This window comes from Kogia breviceps, chromosome X (genome assembly GCF_026419965.1).
Source record: "Kogia breviceps isolate mKogBre1 chromosome X, mKogBre1 haplotype 1, whole genome shotgun sequence".
Taxonomy (NCBI): Eukaryota; Metazoa; Chordata; class Mammalia; order Artiodactyla; family Physeteridae; genus Kogia; species Kogia breviceps.
This window is the reverse complement of record NC_081330.1, coordinates 67493669-67519080: the sequence shown is the minus strand read 5'-3', so window position 1 is coordinate 67519080 and position 25412 is coordinate 67493669. Positions and strand designations below refer to the sequence as shown.

General features: G+C 45.7%; 1 protein-coding gene across 1 annotated transcript; it reads left to right on the top strand.

Moving 5' to 3' along the window:
• The first annotated feature begins 16246 nt into the window (after positions 1-16246).
• FGF16 (fibroblast growth factor 16) lies at positions 16247-24983 on the top strand. Its single transcript, XM_059050765.2, has 3 exons — positions 16247-16520; positions 22572-22675; positions 24060-24983. Exons 1-3 carry the CDS (start codon positions 16247-16249, stop codon positions 24303-24305), a joined length of 624 nt encoding a protein of 207 aa, XP_058906748.1. The 3' UTR covers positions 24306-24983.
• The last annotated feature ends 429 nt before the right edge of the window (positions 24984-25412 follow it).

Below are 25412 nucleotides of genomic sequence, written 5' to 3'. Positions count from 1 at the left end.
CTTCCCTGGTGGCACAGTGGTTAAGAATCTGCCTACCAATGCAGGGGACACAGGTTCGATCCCTGGTCCGGGAAGATCCCACATGCTGTGGAACAACTAAGCCCATGCGCCACACTACTGAGCCCGTGCTGTAGAGCCAGTGTGCCACAACTACTGAGCCAGTGCACCTAGAGCCCATACTCCGCAACAGGAGAAGCCACTGCAGTGAGAAGCGCATGCACCACGATGACAAGTAACCCCCGCTCGCTGCAACTAGAGAGAGCCCATGTACAGCAACGAAGACCCAACACAGCCATAAATAAATAGATAGATAGATAAATAAATAAATGGGCAAAAAAAGAATAAAAAGAAGGAGCCCTTATGGTAGGATCTCCAGAAAGTTCTGAAAAATCCCAAGAGCCACAAAACTTCTGAAGGGAAGATACTGAACTCAGTAGCAAACAGCAGTCTTTGTCATGTGAGCAGCCTAGGTATCTAGATGTCAGGTGAGGAGACCTGCAACTTGTGAGTCTGCATATTCATTGGGAAGGATGTTTCTGTGGCATAATTTCTCAAAGTGGATCTTCTTGAAAAATCAACATTTCAAATCCTTGAAACCATGGAGTATTAATAAGCCTTTCACAGCCTTAGCTAACCCACACATCTTTAAAAATCTAAAATCTCTGAATAATGATTGAGAGAATAAAAACGTATCTGTATATTTAAGTGCCAAGCATGTTACATGCATTATCTCTTTTGATTCTTAAAAAAAACAAAACCAAAAATCCTTCAAGGAAAGTGAAGTTCAGAGACATTAACATGACTTATCTGGAGTTCTGTGGCCTGTAAGTGGCCCAGTTGGGGTTCAATCCCCATCCGTCTGACCCTTTTACTCCACACCATGCTGCTTCTCATCCTTTAAAAAGATAATGGGTGGATAGAAGGGAAAAAGTCAAACAAGGAAGAAGCATGCATTTGTAAAACAGTCCTCTATTGCTTCAAAGTCACTCTAACCCACCTCTCGAAAACTTCACTATAGTCAGCAATCATGGAAGTAAAAAAGAATCAAAAGACCCAATAGTATAGAACCACAGGGTCCCTGGCATACATAACCCAGTATAACTGTGTTACTAACTCACTGTCAGAGCTTCAGATAAATATGTATATGTATATGTATAGTCATATTTTAGTCTCAAAATCACCTAAGAGGTAGCTTCAGTTATTGTTTCAATTTTACAGCAAGAGGCAGAATTGGAGAGGACTCATTGCCTTGCCTAAAGCCACACAGCGGAGGATGGAACCAGGAGTCAAACTCAGATCTGATTCTACATCCAGTACACTCCACTGCTTATCAATGCTTTACCCGATATTTCACACCTTCCACAAATTCACTCTTGGACTCAGAGAGATCCTGAGACCCACCAGTTTTTGTGTGTATCTAATTTTAAGACCATCATCTGGTCCAGCCCCAAACCATTGCTGGAGGGCAAGACATCTTGCCCCATGCAAGCAGCCAGTTGGCCCCAGTTATGGTTTAGAAGGCTGAGCAATTCCTGCTAGGATTTTCTCTTTCTCCCTTACTATTTTTTTCCAGGTTGGGGTCAGTAGGTTAAGCACCCTCTGCTTTGGAAATCTTTAAGGCACTTGAAAAGACAAAGCTTTTTATACCTCCACAAGAGGAGACCCCTATCACATTAAGAGAAACCATGAGTGTTGGTCTCACCCTTGAACCATCTGGGCCTTGCTTGTCTCCCCAGCTCTTAGCTCTTCCATCCCCCACACTGCCATAACCATCCCCTAATCCACACCTGGTTCAGAAGAAAGTCAGAATTTTACAAATAGCTTCGTGGTCATTGCTTTGAATTACACAACCCCTTGGGTAAACTATGAGATTACAAAATTTAGCTTTAAAAGCAGTTGTTTTATCACCAGCCAAGTCATGATACTGTCATTTCATCTCTCTCATTTCATCTCACACCAGGGTGACCTCATCCTCCACTGTGGGCCTGAAATGCTAATCAAGAAAGGTCTGGTTTGGGGGAGGTCCAGACAGTCAAGAGCCAATGAAGTTAACACCCTGAAACGACAATTCGGTGCTCCATTCTTGGGGTGATGTCAAGGGGGACAGGGGCAGGGGGCGATGAGGAAACATATGTTTCTGGATCCTGCAGCAGAGATTTTGAGCAGTAGTATGGCTATGGGAGCTTGCCTGGGTGGCACTGTGATGACCTGTCCAGCTCCATGGCCCTTCTAAGGCCGCCTAACCCTCACTGGTAGGTTTTTCCATCATTTCTACAAAACCCAGACTCTGGGATTTATTCTGTCCTGAACCAGGGGGAAATATAAGATATCTCCATCCATACCTTACCAGCTGAGGCTCAAGTGAGTGGCATTTGGCCCTGCTCTGATCTCATAATTTCAGTTCCAGTAACAGGTGTCTTGTCCCTTCTTTTCTGTACAGGTACATGCCTTGTACCCAGTTCCTGTGATTGGGCTGCTGTCTTATTTCCTCTATATTTGAGGCCCTGTAGTTTCCCTAGGTTTCCAAATTCTTCCAACACTGAGGGGAGAGGGGGTTTTCTTGCAAATCCTTCCAATGCCTACCCAACCTGGGTCCTTTCTGGCAATTGAAGTACTTTGGAATTTTAAAATTTATACATTTCAATTTTAGGTGTTATAAATGGGCTCCCTGGTAGGAAAGATTAAGGACTCCACACTCAGTTATGCTAGATGAATAAATCCTAGAGAGCTACTCTACAGGGTAGCACCTATGGTTAATAATACTATATTGTATACTTAAAATTCTGTTAAGAGAGTAGATTTTATGTTAAGTGTTCCTATGACAAAAAAATAATAGCAATAATAATAAAGAAATCAAGGGGATAGGAAGACACTTTTGCAGGCGATGGATACGTTTGTTGCATAGATTGTAGTGATGGTTTCATGGGTATATATTTATCCCCAAACACATCAGAGTTGTATATATTTACATATGTACAGGTTTTTGTATGTCAATCATGCCTCAATATTTTTTAAAAATCAGCACTTATTCATTTCTGCTTATTTTCTCTTCCTTCACCTCCTTAATTTTGTTAGTCATGTTAATATACTTTTTCTGGATTTGTAACCCATTGGTAATGTGTCCCTGCCACTTGCAACTGCACTTGCTTAACACCAGCTCACTCCCTAGGCCCTTATCTGAACCTGGCAACCAGGCTCCCAGGATGCTGGCTCTGCCCCCTGCAGGGAGGGCCACCTGTGACTGCCTGTTGCCTGGCTCCCTGGTCCTGTGACCACTGGCCTACAACCTCGTTCTACCTGGGCCTATTGTTGAAACCTCCCCTTGCCACCAACTCTGCTCCCCTTGGATGTGTTTCTCCTTAGGCTCTGAGGCAGTGCTGGCATCACCATCCCCAGCCATCAGCAAGTCCTAGGTGGGTTCCTTCACTCTGGCCCTCACACTCTGCTCTGAGGAGGTGAAGACAGGGGCTGGGAGCTCCCCTGCGCCCTAGGCTGCCCTGAACCACATGCACTGTGCGGGTACTATCCAGGCTCCCTTGAAGGGAATTTTTACCAGTAAATTAAAGAAAACCAGAGGAAATAGCATGCACCCCAAAGAACAGAAATCTACTGGCTTACAGAATAAACATACATCTAATCACAGATTGGATTGGATGACAGTATATGAGGTCATGTAGATATCTTTTTATCCTCCACTCTCTCCCCAAAATCCCTTTTGGAAGGTTGTTTTGTTTTGTTCCAGGGATTTCCTACTCCCTGCAGGAGAGGGTATCAGCCTTAGTCACAATCTCCTTAAAAAGAAGATAGTGAACTGAAAAGTAGCTAATAATTCATGCCCAGGGGGAGAAAGACCCCATTTCAGCTTTCTGTGTCTCCTGCCACCGAGCAAGACTCTGGCCCCGGCCTAAGCAGGCCACGATCCTGACAGCCTCCAGACCTTTACTCTCGCCCTCCTCCCAGCTGGATTGTCCCTCTCCCTCTACTCCATTTACCTGAACTATCATCCTATCACCTCCTCCAGGAAGCACATCTATGTTCTACTTCTCAAACTCTTGCTGCACTTAAAATCCACAGCCCACAGTTTACTGCTTAACTCACCAAACTCTTAACCCCTATTGCTTCATGGAAGCTAGATTAAGTGCCACAGTAGTGCCATAAGGATTCCCAGGACAATTTAGCATAAGCCTGAGCCTGTACTTGGGGCTTAGCAAAGACATATTGGAGATGCTTGCTCTAGAAACAAAATCAGAGGTTTCCATTCTTTTTGCATAACTGTCTAGAAAATGGAGTGCTCAGATAGAGCCATTAAAAAAAAATCAAAAAACAAAACAAAACAAAAAAACCTCTCTAGCATCCTGGGGAGCAGTTACCAAAGACACCACAGGTATTCCCAGGTCATTGAACCAGAGTGTTAGAGCGGAAAGGAATCTTAATCATTTACTTCCAAACTTTTAAACTGGTGTATGCATACCCCTGGGGGTCCATGGCAGTGTGCCAAGGGGGTCCACAGAGTCACAGGATAAACATGGCATGTTCTTAGAGTGTCAATTTTACTTGAGTATAAGAAATTTAAAACATTTCTTTATCAAAACAAATATGGCTATATTATGGAAGGGAATGCAAATTTTGAACACATTTTTAGGATAAAACATGATACTTCAAGGACACTTTGACCTTGCAGTAGTCTGCTTTGGATTACCCCCATCCACCCCTCTCCTCCACCCATGCTCCTCTGCCATTAGGGTTACTTCAGTTAAGAAACAAACAAAAGTTTGAGAAGACAGATCTAGCGCAGCTCTCTCTTTTCATAGTTAGGAAAACGGAGGCCCACAGATGAGAAATAATCTGGCCAAAGCACCAGACAGTGAGTTGAGCGAGAACTAGGACCACAATCCACCCCCTTGGAATGTACATTTCTCCTTAGTGACTTGCTCAGGTGACTACTGACTGAACTACACATCCTTGCTAACTCTGTTCCACGCTTTGTACCCTTCAACATTTTTTTTTAATTTGCCAAGGGTTCTGTAACCTGTGCTTGTGGCACCAGCAGCTCCAAGGGCAGGACAGAACTGTTAGTCCCTTTCTAAATCTTCAAATGCAGTGAATAATGCTCCATTTCCCAGAAATCAGAGTGTAACTGATGAGATTCAAATCCCTCGCAGAAACAAGATGAAGTCCATAGCTATAGAGAGAAAGAGGAAAAGCAGGGAGGAGGTCCTGCTAATCAGAGGCCAGGAAGCAAAGAGCTGATCTTAAGACTCTGCTTTGTTCCTTGGTTTATGTAAGAAAGAGATTCTATAAGGCCACCTCAACAAGGCTCCAAGGAAACTGGGCCCTCAGAGGAGTCCCCCAACTGGCTTTCCTATCTCCTGATGTGAATGTGCCCTCAGGCTATGGGACCAAAACAATCACCTTGGGTTTAAAAAAAAAAGGAAATGACTTTAGATTCAAATGAACTCAGCTTCACAGCCATCATGTATCTTCGTGCAAATTAGCAGGGGCTGCCTGTAGATTCACATACTTAAATCCACTTATTCACACCTTAAACGCACAACTCTTGCTGTTACACAGACATATGCAAACTCTTCTGCATCTAGTCACAAGCACAAACATAAGCACACATTTGTATTGAGAAAACCAGTACAGTCATACTCTCTGCCCATACTTCTTCCCCAACACCCAGCCCCAGACACACACAGCCACCATTGTACCCACACTCACAGTCACATACACCAGGTTGAGAAGTGACCCAGATTGCCAGGGTTAGAGCCACATTCCAGTGTCCCATTCTTCTCAGAGAACTAACAGATCATTTCACAAAGATGTCATCACCTGCCGACTAATGGCAAGTTACAGCCAGAATAAATGGTCCATTACCCACCCCCATTACAGGTAGGCCCAGAGAAGAATGACAGCAGAGACAAAGGAGACTTGTGGCTCAGTGTCACTGCAGGAGACTGACCGGAAAGCTAAGAAGGGGGCTCATTCAAACCAAAGAGATTGCCTTTCCTCTCTGGGCCCTAGAGTCAGGGGTGGGGAGACTGGAAGGTGGTCTGACTTTTTGCAGATTTCTCAAACTCTAGCTACAAATCACCTGGGCGGGGAGTGAGGGTGGTATTGCTCTTTTAACCCGGGTTTTCCCTGTCCAGAAGAGGATTGTGTCATGATATAATACTTTCTCTTTTGAACAAGGCCCCAACGCTCTTCAGAGTAGTGTAGTGACCAACAGCATGGTCTCTGGAGTTACTCTCCAGGTTTGAATTTCAGCCCCACCATATACAAGCTGTGTGACCTTAAGCAAGTTACTTAACCTCTCAAGCCCTCAGTTTTGTCATCCGTTAAAAATCGGAATGATAATATCTAACTTGTGGGGGTGTGATGTGATTTAAATGTAAGGCAATAAGATAATGCCTGGTACTTAGGATGTTCAATAAATGAAACTCTACAGGTGAGCAATTTCCTGTTTTTCTCAAACTTCCACTCCCTCACTACCTGCTTGCCTACACAGAGGTGACAGTTTCGTGACCCCATTTCTGAGACAGGCCTTCTAAAACCCAGAGAGAACAAGACTGGCCCAATATCACACAGAAAGAGTAATAGGATTAGAATTGATTGCTTTGGGGTGACTAGGCCAGTGTTCTCACCCAGTTCATTTCTCCCTTAGGAAAATATGAGCATAGTTTGAGGAAACCTGAGGAGGAAATAAGACTGGGGCCAGATAGGATGTAAATAATATTAAGAACAATGACCACTTAATATGTGCCAGGCACAGTTTTAAGTATATTCTATGTATTATTTCACTTAAACCTCATAGCATCTCTATGAAGTTATGAGGACCATAACCATTTGCATTGTACAGAAGAGGAAACTGAGGCTCCAATGCCTAGAATGGCTTTAAGCTGGGATTTGAACCCAGGTGGTCTGACACCGGAGATGGAATGTGCAACTGCTGCATTATACTGCTGCCTACAAGGAAAGCAGGAGAGGGGAGACAGGAACAAAAGACAAAGGAGAAATACAAATTCTTTTTGAAGTAAATAGATTGAGGCAGTGTAGTGTCGTGGTTAGGTTCGAACTTAAGATCAAAGATTTATCCCTTAAGATCAGAGGTCCTACCTCTGCTACTAGTTATTGAATAGCTCTGGGCCTCAGTTTCCTCCTCTGTAAAGTGGGAAGAAAACTACTCCTTAGAGCAGGAGTCCCCAACTGGTACTGGTCCGTGGCCAGTTAAGAACTGAGCCGCACAGCAGGAGGTAAGCGGCGGGCGAGTGAGTGAAGCTTCATCTGTATTTACAGCCACTCCCCGTCACTCACATTACCACCTGAGCTCCACCTCCTGTCAGATTAGCGGCAGCATTAGACTCTCATAGGAGTGCGGACCCTACTGTGAACTGCACATGTGAGGGATCTAGTTTGCGTGCTCCTTATGGGAATCTAATGCCTGATAATCTGAGGTGGAGCTGAGGCAGTGATGCTAGTGCTGGGGAGTGGCTGCAAATATAGATTATCATTAGTAGAGAGGTTTGACTGCACAGAAACCATAATAAATCAATTGCTTGCAGACTCATATCAAAACCCTATCAGTGAGTGGCAAGTCACAACTAAGCTACATCTGGTGGCAGCATTTATAGTGGCAAGTGAGTTGATGTACTTCAACTATACAGCTGCATCTGGTGGCAGGCTTTAAGTCAGAATCCAACACTTAATTTAGTCCGTGTCAGCTACATGTAAAAGAATGAAATTAGAACACTTCCTAACACCATACACAAAAATAAACTCAAAATGGATTAAAGACCTAAATGTAAGGTTAGATACTATAAAACTCTTAGAGGAAAACATAGGCAAAACACTCTTTGACATAAATCTCAGCAAGATCCTTTTTGAACAACCTCCTAGAGAAATGGAAATAAAAACAAAAATAAACAAATGGGACATCATGAAACTTAAAAGCTTTTGTACAACAAAGGAAACCATAAACAAGTCGAAAAGACAATCCTCTGAATGGGAGAAAATATTTGCAAATGAAGCAACTGACAAAGGACTAATATCCAAAATTTGCAAGCAGCTCATGCAGCTCAATATCAAAAAAACAAACAACCCAATCCAAAAATGGGCAGAAGACCTAAACAGACATTTCTCCAAAGAAGATATACAGATTGCCAACAAACACATGAAAGGATGCTCAACATCACTAATCATTAGAGAAATGCAAATCAAAATTCAATGAGGTATCACCTCACACCGGTGAGAATGGCCATCATCAAAAAATCTAGAAACAATAAATGCTGGAGAGGGTGTGGAGAAAAGGGAACACTCTTGCACTGCTGGTGGGAATGTAAATTGATACAGCCACTCTGGAGAACAGTATGGAGGTTCCTTAAAAAACTACAAATAGAACTACCATATGACCCTGCAATCCCACTACTAGGCATATACCCTGAGAAAACCATAATTCAAAAAGGGTCATGTACCAAAATGTTTATTGCAGCTCTATTTACAGTAGCCAGGACATGGAAGCAACCTAAGTGTCCATCAACAGATGAATGGATAAAGAAGATGTGGCACATATATACAATGGAGTATTACTCAGCCATAAAAAGAAATGAAACTGAGTTATTTGTAATGAGGTGGATAGACCTGGAGTCTGTCATACAGAGTGAAGTAAGTCAGAAGGAGAAAAACAAATACCGTATGCTAACACATATATATGGAATCTAAGAAAAAAAAATGTCATGAAGAGATTAGTGGTAGGACGGGAATAAAACACAGACCTACTAGAGCATGGACTTGAGGATATGGGGAGGGGGAAGGGTAAGCTGTGACGATGTGCGAGAGTGGCAGGGACATATACACACTACCAAAAGTAAATTAGATAGCTAGTGGGAAGCTGCCGCATAGCACAGGGAGTTCACCTCTGTGCTTTGTGACCACCTAGAGGGGTGGGATAGGGAGGGTGGGAGGGAGGGTGACGCAAGAGGGAAGAGATATGGGAACATATGTATATGTATAACTGATTCACTTTGTTGTAAAGGAGAAACTAACACACTATTGTAAAACAGTTATACTCAAATAAAGATGTTTAAAAAAAATCTAGAAACAATAAATGCTGGAGAGGGTGTGGCCGAAAGGAACCCTCTTGCACTGCTGGTGGGAATGTAAATTGATACAGCCACTATGGAGAACAGTATGGAGGTTCCTTAAAAGACTAAAAATAGAATGACCATATGACCCAGCAATCCCACCACTGGGCATATACCCTGAGAAAACCATAATTCAAAAAGAGTCATGTACCACAATGTTCATTGCAGCTCTATTTACAATAGCCAGGACATAGAAGCAACCTAAGTGTCCATCGACAGATGAATGGATAAAGAAGATGTGGCACATCAATGGAATGGAATGTTACTCATCCAGAAAAAGAAACAAAATTGAATTATTTGTAGTGAGGTGGATGGAACTAGCGTCTGTCATACAGAGTGAAGTAAGTCAGAAAGAGAAAAATAAATACTGTATGCTAACACATATATATGGAATCTTAAAAAAAAATTGTTCTAATGAAACTAGGGGCAGGACAGGAATAAAGACACAGACATAGAGAATGGACTTGAGGACCTGAGGAGGGGGAAGGGTAAGCTGGGACAAAGTGAGAGAGTAGCATGGACATATATACACTACCAAATGTAAAATAGATAGCTAGGGGCTTCCCTGGTGGCGCAGTGGTTGAGAATCCGCCTGCCGATGCAGGAGACACGGGTTCGTGCCCTGGTCCGGGAAGATCCCACATGCCGCGGAGTAACTAAGCCCGTGAGCCATGGCCGCTAGGCCTGCGCGTCCGGAGCCTGTGCTCCGCAACGGGAGAGGCCACAACAGTGAGAGGCCCGCATACCGCAAAAAAATAAATAAATAAATAAAATAGCTAGTGGGAAGCAGGCGCATAGCACATGTAGATCAGCTCGGTGCTTTGTGACCACCTAGAGGGGTGGGATAGGGAGGGTGGGAGGGAGATGCAAGAGGGAGGAGATACGGGGATATATGTATATGTATAGCTGATTCACTTTGTTATAGAGCAGAAACTAACACAGCATTGTAAAGCAATTATACTCTAATAAAGCTATTTAAAAAAAGAAATTTAGTCCGCACGTGGCCCTCCCATTATTTTATTTACCACTTCCATCCGCACCTCTTTCCCACACTGCGCACTTGTCTCAGTCACAGTCTTGGTAAGCCCACAAGCTAACCCTAGCCAAAATGAGTAAAAAATAGATGTCGCTGGAGAGCTTCTTTGAAAAGGGGGAAAGACCAAATGATGAGACAGCAGAAGACTCTAAGTCTGCCAACAAAAGGAAAGCTGCATTTAAAACAAAATACCAAGAGCCCTACTTAAATTACAGGTCCATTGCAACAAGTGATTCACATTCTCCAAGTCCACTTTGTATAATATGTGGTGACCGGCTATCCAACAAAGCCGTGAAACCTTCATAACTGCTTCACATGGAGACCAAGAGCCCTGCATTAAAAGACAAGCCTTTGGAGTTTTTCCAAAGAAAAAACACGAAGAACAGAAGCAATTATCGAAGGCCGCCACTTCATCAAATGTGTCTTCTCTGAGAGCATCATTCTTAGTGTCTAACTGCATTGCTAAAGCTAGGAAGCCCTTTACTATTGGTGAAGAGTTGATCCTACCTGCTGCTAAGGACATTTGTCGTGAACTTTTAGGAGAGGCTACAGTTCAAAAGGTGGCACGTGTTCCTCTTTCAACTAGCACCATAACTAGACAAATTGATGAAATAGAAGAGGATATTGAGATACAATTGTTAGAGAGGATTAATGACTCACTGTGGTACGCAATCCAGGTTGACTAGTCTACTGATGTTGACAACAAGGCAACAATGCTTGTTTTTGTGTGATATATTTTTCAGGAGGATGTGCATGAGGATATGTTATGTGCACTTTTGTTGCCAACCAACACCACAGCTGGAGAACTATTGAAGTCTTTGAATGGTTACATATCAGGAAAACTGAATTGGTCATTTTGTGTCAGTATATGCACGGATGGAGTGGCTGCCACGACAGGACGGCTTTCTGGTTTCACTACTCGGGTCAAAGAGATCTCTCCTGAATGTGAGTCTATGCACTGTGTCATCCATAGAGAAATGCTGGCTAGCTGAAAAATGTCACCTGAACTTAGCAACGTTTTGCAGGATGTGATTAAAATTATCAACCACATTAAAGTACGGGCCCTTAACTCACGTCTGTTCGAGCAGCTCTGTGAGGAGATGGACACAGAGCACACACGTCTTCTTTTATACAACGAAGTGGGATGGCTTTCTAAAGGTGGATCACTGGCCAGAGTTTTTGAGTTATGAGAGCCGCTCCAGAGATTTCTTTTAGAAAAACAGTCACCACTGGCAGCACATTTCAGTGACACAGAATGGGTTGCAAAACTTGCTTACTTGTGTGACATATTCAATCTGCTCAATGAACTCACTCTGTCACTTCAGAGGAGAACGACAACTGTGTTCAAGTCGGCAGATAAAGTGGCTGCATTCAAAGCCAAACTGGAATTATGGGGGCAACAAGTGAACATTGGGATTTCTGACGTTTCAAACATGAGCAGAGATTTTGAAAGAGACTGAACCAGGGCCTTCTTTCTCCCAGCTGGTGCATGATCACCTATCTCAGCTTTCAAAAGAGTTTGAGCATTACTTCCCAACCACAAAAGACCCCCGAACTGGGAAGGAATGGATCCGTGACCCATTTGTGAATAAGCCAGGTGAATCGACTTTGTCCGTGCTAGAAGAGGATCAACTGCTTGAGATCGCAAATGACGGTGGCCTTAAAAGTATGTTTGAGGCAACTTCAATTCTCCATACATTCTGGATTAAAGTCAAGGCGGAATATCCTGAGATTGCCGCAAAAGCAGTGAAAAGCCTGCTTCCATTTCCAGCATCCTATCTTTGTGAAGCAGGGTTTTCTGCAGAGACAGCAACCAAAACGAGATCACGGAGGAGACTGGACATAAGCAACACACCTCGGGTGTCACTGTCTCCCATCACCCCCAGATGGGACCGTCTAGTTGCAGGAAAACAATCTCAGGGCTCCCACTGATTCTGCATTAGGGTGAGTTGTATAATTATTTCAGTATATATTACAGTGTAATAATAATAATAAAAATAAAGTGCACAATAAACGTAATGTGCTTGAATCATCCTGAAACCATCTCTTCCCACCCCTGCCCGGTGCGTGGAAAATTGTCTTCCACGAAACCGGTTCCTGGTGCCAAAAAGGTTGGGGACCGCTGCCTTAGAGAATTCCCTGGTGGTCCAGTGGTTAGGACTCCATGCTTTCACTGCCGAGGGCCCGGGTTCAATCCCTTGGGGAACTAAGGTCCCACAAGCTGCATGGTGTGGCCAAAAAACAAAACAAAACTCTTCCTTAGAGTTTTGATAAGGTTTAGGGAGATAATGCACGTAAAGTGCCCAGGGCAATGCTTAATCCAAAGTAAGTACTAAATAAACTGGAGCAAGTGATGGAGTTAACTGCACTCCCTGCTGGATTTGCCAAGCAGTACAGCTCCTGCTGCCCGTTATCAGGGAAAATGTATTAGGAAGGGAAAAACATTTATAAGCTGTCGGGAAAATGAAGAACTGGGCAGAGCAACAATTCCAGACATCTTTTCCCCACTCCGAGGCGTACGTTGGGGCAGGGGGAGGGGGAGGTGAACATCAGAAGTATTAGCTTCACCATCTCTTTCCTCAAGGAACAGATCCCAGCAGGCTGCCCTCAGCCTCTGGTCACTTACAGCCTGAGTCAGAACTCCCATTTTTTTAATGGAGTTTTATTTTTCCATGTCCTTTCCACATAGGTTGCTTAATTTTTCACATTAGCCCTGTGAGATATTGGGAAAGGAGGACAGAACCTCAGATGTGTTGAGTTATCTTCCGTGTGCTGGACAGAATGCTGGGCACTTTCCATTAGTTATTTTATTTCATCTTCGTAATACCACTGTGAAGGGGTACAGTTATCTTCACTTTACAAGTGACATCCTGAATGCAGAGAGGGTCGCTTCTTTTTTTAATGTACATTTTCCTCTCATCCCATGCATCCAGCACAATGCTGCCCTGAGGTTGTGTCCTGCTGAGGATATTCGATAAACAAAAATATTCTGAAATCTCACTGTCCTTCACATGCCAATCTTTGCATAATCCCAAGGCCCATAAATTGACAGTAAATTGCCCCCAGTGGATCTGAGATTAAATGATGACTCTGCTCCTTATTAGTTATATGATTCTGTGCTAGTCACTTAACTTCACCTCTAAAATAGGGATAATGGTACCACCTACTCCACAAGGTTGTGAAAATTAAATAACTTTCATGAAAGTGCTCTGCCAATTGGGATACTTCATGGAAACATTACTTAAACAGAATTATCAGTCAGCTTAATCTCAAAAGAGGGAGACGCAAGAGGGAGGAGATATGGGGATATATGTATAGCTGATTCACTTTGTTATAAAGCAGAAACTGACACGCAATTGTACTCCAATGAAGATGTTTAAAAAATGAAAAAAATAGAACCCAAGAAGGGCAATGGAATGCTTATATCTCTGATATTTGGACAAGTAGGACTCCAGATATGCAACTGCAATTGGTGACTTTGGGAATATTGGGGGACAAAGAATGTAGAAATTATCTGAAGTGACTGTTGAAGAAATGGGCTTTGACCATTATCAGTGTGTGATTTATATAATCATAGAGACATGTAACTCCTTCACATCACATACTTCTCAAAGCAGTTTCATCACATTATTTCATTTGACATTCACCAAAACCCCCAGGAATTAGTCTTTACCAATTAAAATTTCTCCACTTGCTTCATTACTATTTTCCCCTCTCTGGAAGTGGCGCATCTGAATTTGCAAGATCTTCCCCATCTTCCCATCAAGGCACATCCATCACAAAGGCCACTTTGGTCCAGAACCCGGCTCTAAACCCCCAGATCAACCTTCTCTCTGCTTTCTGAATCCACACAGTACTGTGCACCTTAAACTGCCTGAATTCTAGTCATTTATATACTTAGCTTAACCTCTGCGCCACCTCCTCACTAAATCCACAAACTCTTTGAAGGAAAGAATGAAGAAGGAAAGAAGGATTTCTTTGTTGTTTCATGTCAGTCCCATTTTTTAAAGCTTTTATTATGGAAATTTCACGTGTGTATGTTTATAGAGAGATTAGAGGACATATATAATGAACACCCATGTACCCATCACCCAGCTTCAATAATTAGTAACATGAACAATGTCATTATCTCATCTAAACCTCCATTCCTCCTGCTTTCTCACTCTAGATTATTTTAAAGCAAATCGTTGATAGTCTGCCATTTCATCCGTAAACACTCCAATACAGACGCCATCTTTTGCATTTCTGTGTCCTGTAGAGTCGGAAGATTACTTGCATCTGTGTTCCCCACTACTGGGTGCACACCAGAAGATGAATTCTGAGCACCTACCACGTGCCAGACCTTGTGCTTGGCTCTGTAGGTTCTGTCTGAGCTAGGGAGGCACACCAGAACCAAGCCACGATGTTCCAAACCAAGAATTGCTACAGTTCTGGAGACTGAGCACAGGGTGCCCGTGTGAGCCGAGGAGCAGGACCTTAAATTGCACTGACTGAATTGAGCTGAGTCGGTTTTCTCCTCTCCTGGAGACTGAATTCCAACTCGCCGCGAGACACGGGTTCTCCAGCAGGAGGCGCTGCAAACGAGTGGCGGGGATGGGGTGCTCGCTCTTTCAGTTTCTCCTGATGGAGCCGGAGCCAGGGAAGGTAGCCAGAGCCCCCATGCGGGTGCAAACTGCAGACAACGCAGTTTAATAGGCAGGCGAGCAGGACGCTGAGCGCGAGGCCCTGAGAGGGGCCCCAGGGTTCTGGTGCCGGGTAGGGGCGCGGGGCAGGCCGGGCACCTGCTCCCCAGGTCTTCTCAACGCTGCCTGTTGCCCTTGCTGCCTCCAGTTCCCGCCCCAACTGCCGCTCTTCCTGACAGAATATCTCCGAGGAGGGCACAGGACAGAGCGAGGAAACACCTGTTTCCAACAAGAAAAGAAGTGGGGGAAAACCCCCACCAGACTTCCAATGGTCTCTCATCAAGCTTGCTCTCGAGAGCCTTGTAAAAGCGCGCCCAGAAAGCCAGAGGAGATCATTTTTCAAAAAGATCGCTTTCTATTTCTTACTCCCCCCTCCTTTTCCTAAGCTGTAACGTCCCTTTAAAAAAAAAAAAGCCTTCTTTCCTCCGTGGGGCTTCCCGCTCCTCCCAGACCCCTTAAGGCCCCCAGCCTGGGTGCCTACAGGAACCAACACCCCCAATCCCACATTTTGCAACTGCATGCGTTTCCGGATTCTTTACTGCCTCAGCCCCCTGCCGATCTACAGGTGGGGAGTGGGACTAGGGGGCAACAGAACAAAGAAACCAGGGAGCCACTGACCCAGGCCAGGCGCCCCTTCTGCAGCCTCCGACCGGCCGGGGAACAAGAGAGGCTCACGAACGCGTGAACCCCCCAGCCCGGGTCTCACGCCACTTTCCAAAGGCGAGCAGCCGGAGGCCGCGTGGGAGGTGGGTGCTGCCCCAGCGCAACAGGCAGACCTCCACGCAACAGGCCTGAGTGGCAGTGGACGCCAACAGCCTCCACGCACTGGGCTCCGTTATTTCATCAGCAGTTTCAGAAAAACCTGCCAAAAGCAGTTATGCTTCACTGCAATGTGTAGCTTTTTCCTGCCATTTTTTTCATAATAAAAGAGGGAGTGAAGCTCGCTCGCTCTCTCCCACTCCACCCCCCCTCTCCCAAAAAGAGCCAAAAGGATACGAGGAGGAAAAAAAAGAAAAACCCACACACCAATCTCCGAGGGGATGCCATTGAGGTGTGGCTTATATTTAAATATCCAATATGTCAATGTAAGGGGAGTGGGTATGTATATAAAGTGCCGTTTGCATCTGATAGCTCGACGAAGCCAGCTATGAGAGGCCTGGGGAGATGGATGCGGAGGGGAAGCGGCACTTTGACTGAGCGCAAGGTCAGGAGCGCGCTGCCCCACGCTCCCCGCCGCTGAGAAGTTCCTTGGACAAGAACAGACGTCGACTGCAGCTCGGCAGAGCGCGGAGCGAGCTAGCAAGCGAGCGCCGCCGAGTCGCCCGCGCCCGCGGCGGGGAGAGGCAGTTCGCGCCCCGCGGCCCGGACTCGGCCCCGCGCGCCCCGCCATGGCTGAGGTGGGGGGGGTCTTCGCTTCCTTGGACTGGGATCTTCACGGCTTCTCCTCGTCTCTGGGGAACTTGCCTTTAGCTGACTCCCCAGGTTTCCTGAACGAGCGCCTGGGCCAGATCGAGGGGAAGCTGCAGCGCGGCTCACCCACCGACTTCGCCCACTTGAAGGGGATCCTGCGACGCCGCCAGCTCTACTGCCGCACCGGCTTCCACCTGGAGATCTTCCCCAACGGCACGGTGCACGGCACCCGCCACGACCACAGCCGCTTCGGTGAGGACGCGGCCGGGAGGGACGGGAGGCGAGCAGACGGCGCGCTGGGGAGCCGACGGCTCGAGGCTCCGGCTTGGGGCCCGCGGACCGCCCCCCCCCCCCGCCCCTCGGCTCGGCGCCGTCTGAGCCCTTCGAGGTGGGAGGCCGCCGGGGACGCTGGGCAGGCGGGACGCGACGGTGCGGACTTGAGCCGCGCAGAGGCATCGGGGCGCCTGACACCCTCAGACACTCTCGGGAGGCGGCGGGGGCGCCTTGAGGTTCGGCTTCTCCTTTCCCCACTCCACCCTCCCTCCCCCGGGAGCTAGGGGATTGTTCTGGGACCTGGACGCTGCGCTTCCGAGGAAAGCAGGTGGAGCTGGGAGAGGGGTAGGAGCATCCGCCAAGGAGGTCGGGGACCGTGGCTACAGCGTGAGGCTGAGCCTCCAGGGCAGCTGGGTTGTCACGGCAGATTACCTGAAACTGGAGCCTTCGTGGGCCGTGGATACGGCGTGTGGACGGCCCACACCCAAGTCGATTTTGGCCCGCGGGGACGCGGCAGCCGTGGCACCTGTCTGCCTCTGTGTTGCTCTGCCCGTGTTGAGGGCCAATCCCGACAGCACGGTGGGAGCTGGGTATTAGAGAAACTAGGAAAGCCTCCGGGTGCCCACTGTGTAAGGGCACAAGCCCTGGGGCAGCTTTTGCCGGAGCTACCTCTGGACTCCTTACCTCAGAGGGGAAACCGTTCTGGGCCCACTCCCAGCCCCCAAAACAGGTGTCTCCTGGGCCCAGGGCAGAAGACACCCAGCCTCCATCCAGGATTTTCTCTGCCTGGCACTCTGCAGATTGTTCAAAGGGCACAGCTGCCTGTCTCACATACAGAACACAATTAATATAAACCTTGACCTCGGACAGAGATCATTGGGTTTCTAAGCAAATGTGTTCACTCCTCAATAATTTGGCCATTTTCATTTTCAATTTCCTATCATCTACTAAACTGTTATTCCGATGCTGTGACAGCTACCCTTCCTTGGGTCCCCGCATCTCCCAATGCCCTCTACTTCCTCCCAAGGACCCTATGGGCCAAGACACCATCTAAGCCAGTGAGAGGCTTTGCCTACCATCAGGCATGATACTCTTCCCTTCTTTATCCCATCCTCCCTCACTTCCCCCAAACCTCCCTATCCTCCTATTCCCTGTGCCTTGCTAGAGCTGCACCCCAGTGCACCATAAAAAGTCTGGGGTGGATCGGGAGGGGGGCAGAGGCCTATTCCTGGGCAAGGCTAAGCCTAGCAAACAACTTAGGGCCAGCGCTGGTCTTCCTTGCTGGGAGCAAGCAGGAACCCTAATGAGGTCTATGTCATCTTGGAAAAATGCACTTGGAGAGCTGGAGTACAGTAGGTTATGTGTGGGGTGAGGGTAATGGAGGGGTGCAGGTGTCTGTATAAACTTGCAGCAGGTCCTCAAAAGGGTGACAAGGTGGGGTGGGGTGAGGGGAGAGGGAGGGTTAACTTAGCTCCTTTCCCTTCCATCACTAGTGACTTTGCAATCCCCTTTTGTTCCTCTTCAGAAGGAATGGGATTCCCACCCTGGCCTCAGAGCCCCCCAAAGCTCCCAGAAATGGCCTAAAGATATTGGGGTAGCTCATTCCTGAGATTTAGAATAAAAATTCTGAAATGATGGAGAAATGTGAGGTGGGGGCGGCAGAGGTAGAGAAACTGTGAGCTTGACTCCCAGCAGCTACAAGTGTTTGTCTGATTCTGTGCCTAAACTGAGCCCAGTAACCTACAAGGTCAACATAAAGCAGTAATAGGCTCTTGGGATAAGTGGTCTTTAATTACCTCCCTAAGGACACATCTTGATTTCTTTTCATCTCCCAGGTCTGCTAAGGGTGTTAAGTTTAAGGAGAAACCAAAGGAAATAAAACTGGCAGGAGGAAGGGGTGTTTTCACTGCTGCTTCACTGTTTCATTTTGGGTTTTGCCTTAAGCACACGCGCGCACACACACACACATACTGACAGAGACCACCTCTGCATCACCTTTTCCCTTTCCTCCTTCCCTGGCTTCCTGGCAGTTCCGTGTATTTCCTGTAAAGGAAATGATAACTGGTCAAAGCTGTGTCTTTGTAACGTCCCCTGCCAACTTGCAAGCACACATTTACTCTTTCTCAGTTTAGCTTTTGGCAAAGAAAGAGGTGGCGTTTGAGTTTGCTAACTCTCTCCTCCCTCCACATTTGAGTTAATCAGCCAGGGTATTCAATAAATCGAAACTTTAACATTCCATAAGTGCTTTAGCAGTCAACATTCCAGCAGGGTAAAGTAGGCCAGACTTAAGATATAAAATATTATAGATTTCTGCTTGGGGGGAGGAGGTAGTCTCCAAAGGCCATGTAAAGTAAATAGCTATTTGTTGTAATTGGAGAGCAGGGCCCCCAAGGATTACCCTGGAATCCATGTGTTCAGAATGAGTCAGGCTGAGCCCAAGAGCAGCCTCGACTCCAAATAATAACCTGTTGGCACAGCCTATGCTCCTCCTCCCCTCCCCTCCCCCACACCCCCACCCCATCCCCCTATTCTGCAATCAGTAGCCAGGAGTATTTCAATCTCTGCCTGGCTGGCTGGTGGCATTTACATGAGGTTCACAGGGATCCTGACATTCCTGAGGGGCACCTGTGGGCTGGCAGAGCAGAGCTTGGGAGCCAGACTGGAGGAGAGGCCTCCCGCCAGGTGGGATGGAACAGGCTCGTGCAGCTGCTCTGGTGCCTGAGTGATATGGTTCTTATTTGGCAAGGTGCCAAAACAGCACTGTCTTGGCCCTGAAGGGCTGAAAGGATGGCTGAGGGCATTCAGGCGAGTTATGGAGTCAGATTAAATGACATACTAGGCCAGTCATCTAGCTAGGTTCTGAAGCAGTGGGACCCAGAACAGATCTGTTTTCACTGAAGCCATGGGGCAAAAGGTGTAAGAAGAGAAGAGTCTGGAAACTGTTGAACACAGGTCAGAACCTGAGGTGGACAGGTCAAATGAGGCAGGAGAGAGGGAGGTCCTGGGCTTTGAAGAGGGTGAAAGTACTGAGATCAAACTTTGTCTACTTAATACTTTGCTTCAACGTTTTGCTGTTAACACCCCTCTCCAGCTGTAGTTGGGAAAATGTGAAAATGGCTTGTTTTCTTTCTCCCTTCATGCTGGCTGGAATTCAGGAGAAGGTTTAGGAATATCTGTTCCATCATCATGTGCCACTGGGTTCCCACAGTTTGAATCCAGCTAATAGGAAAGTTGGCAAAGGGAAATGATGCCCAAAGACAGCTGGGCAGGGATGATTCCAGCTGTTGGAGACCCCTGTTACTGGACACAACGCAAGTGACTTCCTCTATGATCTGTCCTTTGGCATCAGGGTTAACAGAGAGCTGGAGAAAAACGGTGGTGACTCAAATGGCCACACCTCTTGGGTTTCGTGATTTGTTCTCATACCAGGTTTTGGATGGTGAGATCACAAGCTGCCCTCTGCTACTTAATGAGCTCAGGGTGGTCAGAGACATGAGATAGAGAATGAGGGAACTAAGACTCAGAAGCTCAGAAGTAAGCTGCCTAAGCAAAGAACCAAAGGCTTCAGCGGGTTGGTATCCCTCAAAGTTTAGCACCCAGAACTGAATCATGACCTGGCTTCTCGTTTCCTGGCCATACTGGCCACTCTCCTTTGAACACCCTCCTGTGTTTCCATAGCCCTCTCTAAACACAGTAGAACTAGAAACGGCACTCTCATTGTGATCTGAGGCAGAGCAGAATGGGGCAATCCCCTCCCTTATGCCAGTTACTAGATCTTGATCAATACAGCCTTAGATCACATTAGGTTTTTTTTCTTTTTTTTCTATTTTTTTTACATTAGCTTTTAGCAGTTTTTAATTTTTACATGACTAGCTTCACATTAGCTTTTTAATAATCTCATGAATCAGCCATACTGAGGTTACCTTGTTCAAATTCTGTACACCATTGTTGTGCATGTTTTGCTAAGCCACGTCTCCCCATTCCAAAGCTGAGCAGACTTGCATTTAGTAAAAATGCACGAAAACACAAAAGAACAGTCCATGTTTTCAAGAAAGTATACGTGGTTGCCTGAAGGGGAGAGGAGAGGGGGAGAAGTGTATGGAAATAAAAAGAAAGAGATAGATAAATAAAAAAGCCTTTACTCAGACCAATTATGATAATAGGCCATGAAATAAGGAGTATGATTGACTCATACTGTACTTGAGGCTCACCCTTCCTCAACAAAACCCCAAACACAAAACATCTTGGGTAACTGGTTTGGGGACCAAAGTGCAGGACTTTACATTTATTCTAATTAAAGCTTACTTTGTTGGAGTCAGCCCATTTTTCCATTCTCTTGAAATCTCTTTGGATTTTTATTGTTGCCCTCTCAGCTGTATGTCTTCTGGAACTAGGGTAAACAGTCCCCCTATGTCCTCTTATAAGTCATTTATTAAAATGTTAAACAGGGCAGAACCAAAATCAGAACCCTGTGCAGTGTAACTAAAGGTTTTGGTCCACTAAATCAGTATCTGCTTAAGCCCTACTTGGCACCAGGTATTTTCCCTTCCCCTCCTACCATCTTGTGTCAATATCCTTTCCCAAAACTCTTTTTTTGTACTACAAGAGTTAGTAACAACCAGACTGAGACTAAAACTTGGAGGATGTCAATGCTAGAAGCCAAAGGCCACGTTCTGAGTGTTCTATACAATGGCAGCAGAAGAGTGTTACATTCTCCAAATAGGTCCGAGTGTGCCCTAAAAGCTTCCATACCTGAATGCCCACCCACCAGCCCACGTCATTGGGGCTCTTCAGGAGACTTCCCACTGGAGATCTGAACCTGATTTCACAATTGCCCACTTAATTTTTTAAAGTGATCTTTAAGGAATCAGTCCCACTTCCTGTGTAGATTACATAGAATATTATTACCCTTAAGAATTACATTTTTGGATGAGAAAGACAGCCAGATATGAGCTCATTTCATACCTTTGGATGCCTATATGAGTCAATAGTATCACGTTTTGGTCTGTATGTTGAAAAACATGGTTAGAGAACATCAAAGAGAAATCTAGTTGACCATTACATCTGTATCCAAATAATAGATGTGCTATCTTAGAACAAAACTGTGAAGTCTTCAGTATCACCAGGATTTCAGTTCTGGTTCTTTTTTCCCTCTTAGTAGTCGATTTCTTTTTTCCCCCCTACTACTGCTGGGTAAATGAAAACGTTTTCAAATCCTCACCTCTAACTTTGTCAGCTAGAGGGACATTTCTGAATATCTTCCCTTTTCCCTTAAAGCTGCAACATCTCACATCAGTATCAAGTCTAATACTACCTGCCAACTCTTTGCCATAGATAAATTTAAAATCCTCAAGAGGGAAGGGGAGAATGACAGGCCTGTCAGCCTGAGGCTGCACTGGCCAAGAGTACTTTTGAGGAGAAAGCTCTCACCAGGCCAAGTTTTGCTTCCTGCCATAGGCTGGAGGAACAAACTTGGTGAGTGGCCTGTGTGGCCTTTGTTAGAGTCAGTTACAGGCAGTTGACAGCCTCATGTGGATTTAAGGACATGGGAGCTAAGAGGCTGCAAAACAAGTTCAGCCTAGAGGACAACAAGGTAATGCTGTGTGCTCTGGGGAGGAGGGAAGTGACTTTGGGAAGATACAGAAACCTGGCCACATTCTTTCATTTTGAAAGCTGCCCTCCCAGTTCTTGAAACAGTGGTATTTAACAGCAATAGTACCTTTTAATTATGGAGCTTCTGTAGCCAAAGCCTTCTCATGGTCTTTTCCTTATAATATGCCTAAGAGTGTTGAATAGAGGCAGAGATTGTGTCCCCCATTTTACATATGGACAAGCCGAGGCCCAGAGAGACTCAGTGCCTTCTCTGAGGTTCCATTCTTGCTGCAAAAGATGGTTTCATCAGGTAATTCACCAAAGGCACACAGAGCTGGCCTCCAGTTGGGCATAAAGGACTAATAGCTCATGTCACCTGAACAGTTTCCTCTTAGCTTGATATCAGTGATGGAAATGGCATTCACTTTTTTGCTCTAGGAATTCTGGAGTTTATCAGCCTGGCTGTGGGGCTGATCAGCATCCGGGGAGTGGACTCTGGCCTGTATTTAGGAATGAACGAGCGAGGAGAACTCTATGGGTCGGTAAGTTTAAGGTTTTTTGTCCTCGGCAGCTGTTACCACAAGTGTTTGGACAATGTAAGGCAAAACATTCATCTAGCACTTGAAAGCACTTTGGTCAACTTTAAAGGATTAGTGTCTTCTAGTCAGTTCTTGACTGCCCAGGAACTTGCTACATAACACTTTCACTCATTCAGCCTCCATCAAAACAGAAGCTTTTCTGTCAGCCTCCATCAAAACAGAAGCTTTTCTGTAGTACATTTGCTTTCGCCTTATCCATTAGAGGGCCAGCTCATCTGATAATAATAGGAAGCTGTAATGGTTTGTCAGTAGATGGTAAGGGTTTGGGGCATTAACTCTCCCAAGGAGCACATCTTATTTGTGATGGGTACCCAGAGGAGTAGCCAACTGGCTGGCACAAAAATAGGCAGTGGTAGAGCTGGCCTTCAGATTGAGGATTCTGAGATTAACGACACAGTCCTTGATGTCCAGATTGCTTCAGCTGAACCCCAAAGGCCAAACAAAATAAACAAACAAATGAAGAGTGAGGGTTCCAGGGTCTGGTGACAGCCCTAAAGTCCCCAGCTAGGACTGGGTTGGCTGCAGTGCATGTTCACTATTTTGGAAGCCAGCCCAGAGCTGGGGAATGATGACTTTGCTGATCTTAACCCTTTCAGAGGATCCCAACTCCTGGCTTTGGCTTTTGAGTCACAGAGCATACTTACTGGCTGCCTGCACCCCATGAAATCAGAGCACATTCTTCCCTGACACCTAAGAGATAGGCCTGTCCCCAGCACTCAGTATCGGCAAAACCCCAGCAAGTAGTATGGTGGTTGGATCAAGTGTGAGAAGGGACAGAGGCAAGAGACCCAGGAGCTGCCAGCTTGAAGTAGCCAGATTGGAGGAACTTTTCAAGGAGATCTTTTCTGAGCTTTCCAACTGACAGGCCTGAGACCCTTCATTAGGAGAGATCACAGCTCACCTCCCATGGAGCTTTATATAGATCCGAGGCCTTTGCCTGTCAGTTGACATGGTTGACTGCAATCTCAGTGGATTTGAACATCATTAGCAAGTAGGGAGAAAACTCAGGGGTGCCAGTGGGACATTGGGAAGCCATAGCAGAAATTCTCAGGCTCAAAGTACCAGGTGAGCCCATCTCTTTCAGTCTCCTGCCTTCAGAAAAAATATCACCAGAAACATTTTTGCGTGGCTCACAAAAGAGGGTGAAAGTGATACCGACAGGGCTGTTTTGTGCTGTTTGGAAAGAAGATGCTTCAAGAATACCGGGAGATAGAACTGAAATATTCTAATATCAATATACTATTACTATTTTAGTTTCTCCACCAGCAAGCTGGGATGGGAGAAATAGTCATATAATGGGCTCTGCTTTATTTTCTCACCCTCACAGAAGAAACTCACACGTGAATGTGTTTTCCGGGAACAGTTTGAAGAAAACTGGTACAACACCTATGCCTCCACCTTGTACAAACACTCGGACTCGGAGAGACAGTATTATGTGGCCCTGAATAAAGACGGCTCACCCCGGGAGGGATACAGGACTAAACGACACCAGAAATTCACTCACTTTTTACCCAGGCCAGTAGATCCTTCTAAGTTGCCCTCCATGTCCAGAGACCTTTTCCGCTATAGGTAACGGACCCCTAATGTGACGTCTGTGACCTGTATACTCTGGGGCCACAGTTGTCTCTGGAAGCACTATACTCATAGCTTTTCAATCTTCTTTCCTATCAATTTAGATAACAGAGAAGCACTTACTGTTCAACTCGACCCAGCTGTTCCCTTGTTGTTCAAAGTGTATATCAAGGTTGGGTTATTTTGGGGAGGGATGTGGGGGGAGGGGGAGGTCTAGAGGGAATCTTGTATATACTTTTTTCTTTACTCTGTTCTTTCCCCTGAGGTGGCACAAGAAAGAATGGGGGCCCCCGCCAAGGGCCAGAGGTGTCTTGCCCCACAATCTACCCAAATACCTTGACAGTAGGTAAATGAAAGACCAAGGAATCTGCCATAGATGCTACCTACAGAGCTTTGGAGAAGTCTCATTAAGAAAATCCTTGGGGCTACAGCCCTGCTGTAAGCCATCCCTGCACTGGCTCTGCAGATTTCTCATCTGTCCTGACATGCAGTTTCCCTGCCATTGGAAGTGGGAGATGGGGTAGGCTGTAAGAAAATGATATTAAAATGTAAGCATGGATACTGTGCATAAGGACAAACTATTTATGAAATGTATATGCTATTTATTTTATATATTTATTTATTTCAAAATAATTTTATTTTTAATGAGAGATGCTATGACTGGATTTTCATCAGAAAGAATAAGGTCCTACTGAAACAGGATAAATGAGTTAGTAAAGGCTTTTATTGGCAATAAAATTGTCTTTATATTGTAACCACTGTCTAATTCTGTTCATTTGTACACTTAGGATTAGAAGGTTGGTTAGCTTCTTTCGCTACTCATTAGAATCTCTTGCTGTTGGCATCACCCTGCCTAGGCTAGGTGACCCACTATCTACAATATTAGCATTATCTAGGGGCCCTATCTGAAGTTCCTTCTGGTTCTATGACTTTAAATTTAGTGGTGAATCAAAGCTTCAGAAAGGCCTGGACCAACAGCCCTTATGGAAACACCCATTTGTGCTTAGGACTAAGCATAGAGAAACCCTCCTTTGGGATTTGGTTAGGGCCCAAAGCCTGAAGGTCAGAAACCCTAATTGGTGGCTTCTTACTTAACATATGAAGATGA

Excerpts from the sequence above, each read along its gene's own strand:
- FGF16 (XM_059050765.2), top strand. The coding sequence starts at position 16,247 with ATGGCTGAGGTGGGGGGGGTCTTCGCTTCCTTGGACTGGGATCTTCAC. Across the intron at positions 16,521-22,571 it reads CCACGACCACAGCCGCTTCG|GAATTCTGGAGTTTATCAGC; the intron begins GTGAGGACGCGG and ends TTTTTGCTCTAG. Across the intron at positions 22,676-24,059 it reads GAGGAGAACTCTATGGGTCG|AAGAAACTCACACGTGAATG; the intron begins GTAAGTTTAAGG and ends TCACCCTCACAG.